Source organism: Pleurodeles waltl, chromosome 3_1 (genome assembly GCF_031143425.1).
Source record: "Pleurodeles waltl isolate 20211129_DDA chromosome 3_1, aPleWal1.hap1.20221129, whole genome shotgun sequence".
Lineage (NCBI taxonomy): Eukaryota > Metazoa > Chordata > Amphibia > Caudata > Salamandridae > Pleurodeles > Pleurodeles waltl.
Genome location: NC_090440.1, coordinates 1,938,897,219 through 1,938,907,305, shown reverse-complemented (window position 1 = coordinate 1,938,907,305; position 10,087 = coordinate 1,938,897,219). Strand labels below are relative to the sequence as shown.

The 10,087-nt window shown below is 45.3% G+C and overlaps 1 protein-coding gene across 1 annotated transcript in view; it reads left to right on the top strand.

The window, feature by feature from the left end:
- The first annotated feature begins 579 nt into the window (after positions 1-579).
- PHF12 (PHD finger protein 12) overlaps positions 580-10,087 on the top strand; it is a 370,276-nt gene continuing 360,768 nt past the window's right edge. Inside the window, exons 1-2 of the mRNA XM_069226214.1 lie at positions 580-2,031; positions 3,885-4,066. Coding sequence (XP_069082315.1) covers positions 1,966-2,031; positions 3,885-4,066 — 248 coding nt within the window. The 5' untranslated portion in view covers positions 580-1,965. The remainder of the gene's footprint in view (positions 2,032-3,884; positions 4,067-10,087) is intronic.

Here is a 10,087-nt window from a genome sequence, read left to right as displayed (position 1 = left end):
CTCACCCATTTTGGTCACTAACGGGAAGGAGGCTGAAAGCACAAAAAATTGTAAAAATGGGGTATGTCCCAGTAAAATGTCAAAATTGTATTGACAAATTGGGTTTTCCAGTTGAAGTCTGCCTGTTCCTGCTGGGAAGATGGTGATCTTGCCACCTTGTTGATGCCTTTTTCAGGGGAAATAAACACGAGCTGCTTTCTGCAGCCTTTTTTCCCATTTAAAAAAAAAAAAAATTAAATGTTCACTGTATTTGGGATAATTTCTTGGTCTCCTTCAAGGGAACCCACAAAGTCTGGGTACCTCTAGAATCCCTAGGATGTTGGGAAAAAAGAACGCACAATTGGCGTGGGTAACTTATGTGTACAAAACGTTATGAGGGCCTAAGCGCGAACTGACCCAAATAGCCAAAAAAAGGCTCAGCACAGGAGGGGGAAAAGGCCTGTCAGCGAAGGGGTTATGAACATCGTGTTTTTTCTAGCCTTCTTTCTATTTCTTTTAATTCTAAACATCATTCGCAACACAATTGAAGTCCGTCTTTCTTTTCCACAGCACTGGCAGGCAATGTTTACAGTGCGACGGGGTGGTGGAGTTGACGAACACGGAAGCGAGGAAGCAGGCGCAGTGTCAACTGTGCCCTGTTTCTGTAGAATGAAATTTCGTTGCCGTCAGCAAGCCTGACCAGTGACATTGGAATGGGCAGTGCCATACGTTGAGGAAAAACGCAACTTTCCCCTACTAAAATGGCAGGTTCCTGTACCAAGATGGACTCCGAACGTCACTGACCGCCCGTGTCGTCAGAGGTGGGAGCGGTGGGATTACAAATCAGCTATGCACCGACGGGCTCGATGGCAGATCACTGGCACAAGGTGTGTTGGAAAGAAAGGCTCCTCTGCCAAAACGTTTAAGCTTTACACACAGCAGCCATCGTCCTCTTCTCCTTCACCAGTATGGCTACATAACGCGGAGTCTGCGCACTGTACGAGACGCAGGTCATTCATGAATATGGAAAGAGGACGACAACCTATAATGACACTCAAGACATATTTAACATTATTTTGTATGCAGTCTTTTTGTACATAAAACATCTACAGACATATGCAATGTTTCCGAGAAATGTGCGCAAGCATATTTTTTCTGGTTGATTTGTTTAGTGTGAATATAACACACCTTTGACTTTTTTATGATGCTGGTTTTCTGAATATTTTATGCACGTATTGAACGGATAGCCAAACGCAGAGCGATTGTGTTTGTATATTTTTCTGTTACATTATGGTTTTGGTGTTTTATCATAGTATACACTTTAAATTGTCTATACTAAGATGGCAACGAATGCCCCTTCGCTGGGGTTAGGTTGGTCTCTCGTTTGACTTGTTTTGGCTTGTCCTTCTTTTGTGTTACTTGTTTTTGCGCCTGCGCAGAGTGCTGGCGGCGGGCAGTCACTTTGCGCCAACTGCGTGGTATTGGCGGTGGAGGCACGTACGCGGGCGCCGGAGACCGGGGAGGAGAGCACCGACAAGAGGAGCAGTGACAGGGGCAGCAGTCTTCTCCTCTGGCTGGGCCATTTCCGCTATAAAGAGAGCCCGTCCTGCCTTCAGGGCTGGGCAATGGCGGGTCCCGGGCTCCCCGCCAGCCATGGCTCCCTCAGGGTGGGCTAGGCCGAGGGCAGTGGCAGGACCCGACGAGCGGTGGTCAGTGCTACCCGCACCGTGGAGTGGAGGCAGGGGCAAAATAGATCTCCGGCAAACCCCCCGCCTCTTCTGGATAATAGGGGAGCAGTAGAGCAGGAGTATCACTCTGGATAAAGCATCAACTCCTTGGATTAGTGGACACCACTCGCTGGACACGGAACTCAACCTAAGGAAAAGCTGAATTCTCTTGGAGAGTGACTGAGGAACCTCTCTGACCAGACGGACACCAGCTGCCTGCAGGCGTTGGAACCCCGGGCCTGGAGCCTTCGCCGGGTGAATGCTTGACAGGATGGAACCCAAGACCATTATGTACGATCTGGACACCTCTGGGGGACTCATGGAGGTGAGTATGAAAAGTTCCGGGATAGGGACGCTGCCAACCATCACCGCAGTAGTATGCTGACCATCTCCGATAAAAGGGACTTGGCCTAGTGCGATGGTTGTTGTTACGTGTAGAGCTTTCATTCACAAAGAGGCAGCATAGCGCAGGTTGCACCGACAGACACACCTTCCCTTACACATAGAGTTAAAGGAAAATAAATAGGGATGGGGCATAGTGTAGCAATGGGTAAGTGCATCTTTTGTTTTCCTATTGCTGTGAAGGGAGAAATACGTGAAGGAATGCATATGGCTGACATTGGGCGGGGTGCAAGTGCCCCACCATTCTATTGTACGGTGATCGTCATAAACGAGTCACTTGTAGACCGCTTGTACCTAAGCCGGGGGGACTTGATACACATACACGTATATAAAACCCGGAGCAGCCCATGAAAGCGCACTTTGAGTGCTTACTACGAATAAGATCCCCACCCAAAGTGCATGTTTTATATGTTAATATACCGATATCCCACAGGAAGCGCTAGCTTTGGATATTAGTAGTATGTATAGAATTAACCCTGCGCACAAACGCTATAGTTGAGTCGTACTATACGTTTCGACTTCACCTATTAACAGAAAACCACTGTCTCTTGGGAGTCTGGTCATAAACACCACTCGTAGATCTCATAGGCCAGTCATAATACAGCATGTAACTTGGTACTTTATTTAGGTTCTTGTTTGCCCATCCTGCGTTTGTATTTCATAAAGAGCTAAAAAAAAATAGAGCACTGCGTATGTCGGGCGGACCTATAATATCACTTCCGCTTGCTTGTTGGCCAAGCAGTATGGTGCCTTTTTTTCATTGTCTGTTTTTTGTTAATCTTTCGTCCAGTGACGACAGAGGGCTTTGAGACTAATGTGTAGTCTTTGGGGTGAACGTTGCCTTTAATGGGTGTCTCTTTGCCACAGTGAATGGCAGTTTACGGCGAGGAAAACTTCTTGCATATGTTTGCGATGGTAGCACTAGTAGAATGCTACTAAACATCGAAGTAGGCTTCTGATGAAATTGATATACCATCACACAGTGGTACTTCTGAGAGCCTGGTTGGGTTGGGGAAGAGGCCATCTACGTGACCTTATGTCAGATGACCTATATCTCACTTTATGCCGCCCTAAGGTGTCCTTTAAGCGCAGAGCAGGGTGTGGTTCGAATGAGAGGAGTCGACATGGGTAACATAGCAGGTATTGACGATATGGAAATATATCAAAGGGATCTATGCACTGCGTAAAGTTTCCATTCCCAGGAAGGCCTTAGAGCACTGTATAAAAAAAAATCGTCACATGGTCCCACAAAATCTTATTTGTGTGGCCTACCCCAATCTGCGAGTTCAGAGAAGACTCGCGTCTTGTTAAATAGTGCCAATTCCGGGCATTGAAGGGCTACTAGCAAGACTAATTCTCACTGCTTCCAATCTTTATTCCCACACAAGAACTGGTGTCTTCGACTCAGCTTGGCTATGCTTTCAAGCCCCCCTTTTCCTATGATTGCGCCATAAAAGATAGTATTGCTTAATGGATGTGCCGTGCCATAGCTCTGGGTAATCTGTAAGCAAAGCAGTATGGTTAACATTGGAACTGGCAACATGTGCACAGTGTCCTGAAAATCCGCTTCATATAATTTCCAATATTCTCTGGTTTACATTTTGTCCCTGTCCCAGTGCATTTGACCCCTCCCCCCCCCCCCCCCCCGCTGTGTTTTTGAGTGTCTGCCCCCACATTGTTGATATGGCGAGTAATTTGGATGCAATGAGAATTGTATAGCCCAGACCTGAGTACGCCCAGTAGCCACAGTCTAAAGCTTTGTGTGTTTGCCCCCAGCAAATCCAGGCCCTCCTGGCTCCCCCCAAGAGTGAGGATGGGGAGAAGAGGAGCAGAAAGCCAGATAAGGAAAGCAGGAGGAGCGGCAGGGCCACTAACCACGATAGCTGTGACAGCTGCAGAGAAGGAGGGGACCTACTCTGTTGTGACCACTGCCCAGCGGCTTTCCATCTACAGTGCTGGTAAGTGCTATGTACAGAGCATGGTAGATATTTTTAACTGGAGATAAAAGAGGTCTAATAGTGATGGCAAAGTCACCGGGCCTCGACGTATTCGAGAACTCCAGCCACTGACGGCGGCTGAGCATTTAAAACCTAAACTGCGCTAGAGTATAAAGAACATTCAGAGCCACTTACAATTGCAGTGGTGGGAATGGATCTAAACTTTTAAGACCTTCTCCCGTGTTGTTTGGCTGCACTTGACTCTGGTCTGTGTTTTGTTCTACGCCACTGAATGTCAAGGTTACCACACCAATCCACCTGTCTGATAGTTGAGCCCCCACCCCGCCCCTCGAAATTAAGATACCGTCTGAGCCAGAAATAGTTCCCTCCGTTGTCTGGAGGGCCCTTGTCACGCAGATCTTTAGTGGTGTGTTTGTAGAATGTTACAGCGAATCACTGTGCTGATTTATTAATAAATACATGTATTAAAAAAGCTTTTGAGGTGAAGCGAAAGCCGCATATCTCAGGAAGGACAGTGCTGTTTTTTCATTGTTGTCACTGGATTTGGTAGGATCAACAAAGAGCTAACTAGTGGCATTTTATTTCACCTTTATTTCTTCTGTTTAGGCATAGTGGTATTTACTTTACCGTTCCTTGCACGAAAACCAGTCAGGTAGTGTAGTGGCAAAGAAGTGTTTACCTACTGATGTGAGGACAAGAGGCTGAGGGTTCTAGAGGGTGTAGCCTATGCAAATGAAATACTGGGAGTAATTAGGAGGTGAAAAGCCCTGAACTTTAAAACCACAACGCAATTTCAGGCTAATCAGTTCAGTGGAAGCAAAAACAAGACTATAACGCCCAGAATGCATTAGGGTGGCGGCTGCTACGCAGAATCCATTATTGTGTGTGAATTTTAAGGCACTTTGTTTGATGTGTGTCTCACTAATGTGATGTCTTGAAGCGGGTTATCGATCTGTGCGTATAGGGTTTTTTGGTCCGTGTGAATGGGTATAGGAACGGCACAGAGCTTGAACGCCTTCAGATCTTTGCGCTTTAGAAGTGACCTTGATTCATAATGCGTGGCAGGGAAGGAGGGATATTGCCCCAGTATGCAACTTGTGAATTGGCGGCAGACACAGGGGACTGTGTTTCTTTGTTAGCGTATAAAAGTGTCATACAGTACATGCCGGAGGGCCGCAGCACAGACAAGGGTAGAAGTGCAGATTAGACGGCACTGCATCCGTGGCTGTTTATCTTGGTCGAAATGTTAGGGCGGCGCATGTATTTTGTCGGTCTGCCCCCCATGGTCGGGGAATTTCGATGTGCGCAAACAGTGCGAGGGTCATAGCGGGCCATCTACGTCTTGTGGAATTGTTTGGGTGCAGTGTGAGATCCGTAAGCAGGATCAGTCCTTTCCCAAGGGTTAACATCGTGCAGGGTGTTGGTAGTATGAGGGGTTAAAGACAAGGTGTGAGAGTGCTATGTCAGAGTGCTATGTATGGTAAACCGTGGGTAGGCAGTGTGAAGCTCTCAGGCATGTCTTCCCTTCTCCCTGCTTCTCTACAGCAACCCAGACCGCGCAGACACTGTTATCCTTGCCCATCTACTCCCTCCGGGCATAACATGGGGACTGGCCAGGCGATGTAGACATTTAAGCACCAGCATTATGCTTTGCTTCTCTTGTGCAGACGAGAGCCATGTTCAGAGCGCCATCTTGGCAGCCCGGTCGGCTGCGCCTTCGTAACGGGGACACCGTCTCCTCTTTGGAGGAATTATTACTGCCCTTTGCCATGGACTGTTATATTGTGTTCATCAGCGAAAGGCAGTCCAGGGCAAGACCATGCCACTTCTGTTCGTGAGAGGGGAGCATTTCCTGCTGAAGCTCAGAAATGTTTATTATTGCTTATGTTTTTTTTTTTTTAATAGTCGCCGCTTCGTGCGCATGCTCTGTTTGCTCTGTGTCGCGTAAGTCTCCTGCCAAGTCCTTCTTGTAGGTCTTCCCTTTCGTCACTGATGAATCCCACCCCTCCCCCCAACATATGCCCTTTTCTGTTGCTGCTTGGGAGAGACCAGCATGCAGCGCTCCTCCTGTTTGTGCTCAGCTGCAGCTGACGCCTGTAATGAACGCAGTAGCGCCGAAGCTTGGTCGAGACGCTGTTTTACAGCTCTGAATACAACGTCTCTGGTCACACTAGACTACAACATTGACCGAGACCGACCACCAAACTCTTATAGCATGTCTCACGAGCTCGCATTTTTCTAACCTAGGTCCGTCTCATAATATTGTTACAACTGAAAATGTATGCACAGAGGCTGAGGTGCGTGGTGTTTATCGATGGAGAGTGCTAGGCGTCTTATGTAATTAGAGGAAAGTCTGCGTGCGATTTGTAGTGGAAAAGTAGCCGCAAGTTCTCGGAGGCTTAGTGGAGAATTGCTTCTGTTAAGTTGCGTTTGGAATGCCTGACCCTTTTGTTCTCAGAAGACAGCTAGCTAGGTATACATGCTCAAATGGTTGAGCTGCATACAGACTGGCGTGGCAATTATAAATTGTGTGCGGGCTTTAAGTCTGTCGAACTATTAAATCTGACTTTCGGTGGGGGGGGGGGCGCAAGGGGGGAGTGGGGTATTGTCGGAATATTTTGTTTAATTTTAAATTGCTGAGGCAGCTGCATGATTTTCTCTATGAAGAGAGGATGTGACGTTAGGACAAGAGAAGCCAAATTTAGTGCTGATGAACCTGGATCGGTCTCGGCATCTGCTCAACATCCTATAATTTTGGGCACATTGCTTAATCTCCCCGTGCCCCAAGAACAAAAAAATAAATGAACATGACCTTGTGTAATGTAACTTGTGCTCAGGTAAAGTGCTCCAATAACTTCAGGTCGAGTTGACACTATATAAAACTACAAATAAAAAACAATGTTAAGCAGGGAAGACCTATTTGCATGTAATTGTTCGGCTCTTTGTATTGCTTCAAAATGCACTAGAGGAAATGGATTTAAAAGTTATAGAAAACAGTGAGGGGAAAAGATTGGAGAACAAGGAACGCGATTGTGCATTTAGTGCCCCACTCCGCCCCACAAAAAAAACTAGTTTTTTAGTGTTTGAGACCCTTGTATTCCTTAGACATGAAGTGACTCGCAGAACTTAAGTGTCTTCACTTTCCTGTGGGCAAGGGGGGGGGGGTAAAGGTAAGCGTAAAACTGTAAGAGGAATCCGGACTAAGCATGACAGACTTGAAAGTGGTATTAGTGCAAGTGACTTACTCCTACCATCGCTCTAGGTACTCACTGGGACTCTATTGCCCACATTTCGAGAGAGGCCCGTAAGTTAAATAAAATCGAGATCTGAACATCTTGTTTCCACCCTCGCCCCTGAAAGGCGCACTATCTGGGTGGAAGGAGGAGTCCTTCACAGACTGTTGAAGGATTTGCAGTAGCAGTCTTCTAGTCTAGTTAGACCAGGATTAAGCTTGATTTCTAAACCGCTCTCTGGGATGCCTGGCTGGAGTGCCAATGAGATTCAGATTCTGTGCTTTTGACCCACATAACTGTCATTTTCATTGTAAAGCTTGCATAATATTTGTAATGAGGAATCTCAAAAAACGAAAAAAATACCCAAAAGTCATCTCTTTCTCCTAAATGCAGAGTGGAAGCTGTTTAGATGTCCCAGGCGTGTTTCAAAAACAGTTCATGAGACAAAGGGCTCGCCTGCTCAGGGCAGGCTACCTTAATTCGCGTAGGCCTTATAATTATTCCTGGTCGGTGAGAATGGAGATCACTTGCATCAGTAGATGGGGGTATTTGATAACGCAGTTTTTAAAATAAATGAACCCTTGATTGAATGAGGATCTGTTGGAGTGAAGAACAAAGTTGGAACGTGCTCTAAAATTGTGTGATAGATTTCTTATAGGCATTTTAAGACTGCAGTACTTAGTAGTCGAAATAAAGGACAGTTGTAAGAATGGGCACCCCCTATCGTTCTTGAATAGAATAATTTTTTCTTGCAAAAGCTGAGAAGCAGACTCTGTACTAACATAACCCCATTACCTTTAACCTGAAGGCATCACCTCCCTGCTTTGTACGTTTCCTCCTTTGCTTCTCATTCCACTTGACTTTGTAGTTTCCATCTTGCATTCTCTTCTTTTAGTGTGAAGTCACAAAATGTATTGGAGTTGGCCATCACTTTTGGAAAAAGTTGAATACGTCCTACTCTGACAATTGGATTCTGCAAGAAAATTCCACTACTTTGGTTTTTATGAAGCCAGACCCTACTTTGCTTTTGAGCTGGTAAACATTTTTGTCTTGAATCGGATATCGTGATTATTTAAATACGGTGTCTCTTCCTTGATATTTAATCTTGCCTTAATAAGCAGTTTATTCTTATTCTCCTAACCCCATGGTAGGTCTGGCTTTTGATTAAGCCATCAAAAGTTCACTGAAAATAGCATCTGCTATTCTAAGTTTATTCCTGTGGCTTGTGTGGTTTGTCTTTTGTTCCTCACAAATGCAAAACTTTTTTACTTGTGGATGTTTCTTCACTTTTTATAGTGCATATCGTGTCATCCTCCTCTTCCTCCTGTCCGGGGCCAGTTCTTCTCATTGTTCTCCCATCTGATGAGCTGTCACGACTGCAATCGGATTGTAAAGAAGATGGATTGCCAAATTCTTGAACTAGTATATATTGTTGACAGCACGATATGTCCTGGCTGGCGATTTGATTTACATGCTCAGTTGATGCCAGTAGTATTGCAGCTTTCATTTGTGGCATAAATTATATTTGAGTTCTCTTTCATAAGCAGCTTTTCATTTTTGATAGTTTTTTTGTATTTGAGTACGTGGTATAGACCCAAGGGGAGTTTGCTTACCGAGTGGAGTCTTGAGAAACGCAGCCTTGGTACAGAATATTTCAAATCTTGCAGTACAGTGCTTTGTTTTAAACAGCCCTGTATTTACTTGTGCTTAGGTTCACGAAGGAAGCTTTTGGTAAGACCTATCTGCTGTCTCAAAAGCCTTTTTCAGATTTCAGACCGCTAGGGCAAATTGAGTCAGTGAAAATTATGTCACGGAAGAATACCCTGCATGTCATACTTATAGAAGCCCCTCAAAATGCAAAAAAAGGAAGCACAGCCATGTAACTCACCATCTGCCTAGTCCCGGATGTGTTTTTGAGGTGGGATTATTTTACACTTTGCTGTCCGACGTTCATTGTTTTCTTAAGGTTGGGAATAATTCTCATTACGCATGATAGTTGTTAAGTGGCTAAAAATGAAAATATATTTTAAAACTGCATTTTTATGTTATGTAGCTTCTGCTTTCTTAGTAAATGCACGTGAACGAGACTATATAAAATAACTCCTTCATATCGGGCTGTAACAGTAGTGCGGCACTTCCTTGTGCTATCTCGTTGTTGATGCAACTGTTATGGTCTTTACTAGGGCATAAGAGATGAACGCTTGTGTTGTTTCGTCTCCCTTTTTCTGTTGAGTATCTTATGATTTATAGGAAGTAAAACAGGCCAGCTCACCACTTACCTGGTGGCCTGTCCAGCGCTAAAAACAAAGTAGGAAATATGATTTACTGTTCGACTGTAAGATGCTGTTTAAGCCTTTCTTACTACCTAGCATTGCTGATACTGATGCCCTGCTCCTTTTTAGCTTGCACGTGGTGGCAGTCATTTATTCCATTCTCATCGTACCTCTGGTCCATTTATCGGTTTGAGGCCAAGGAGCATATTCGGAAATGCTTGGGCCTTGGCAGTGTGTCCCTTATTCCCGCTATGGTGTAGTACCGTTCAGAGAGATAATGCAGCTGGGTACAGTTTTTGTACAGCGAACTACTGTCCCAAATGTATTCGTTTTACAAGAGGGAATGGGGGTAAAGCGGTAAATACTGCACTTTTCATCGCCAGCAATTACTCTCTGCGTCATTTGTTTCTTGCCAAATGGCGCTTCAGAGCAGGATCTGTCTAATCTTGTGTGCTGCAGCAAATGCCGATGTCCTCGGTCAATTCCTCCTGAAATTCCTAGTTTCTTGTCACTAT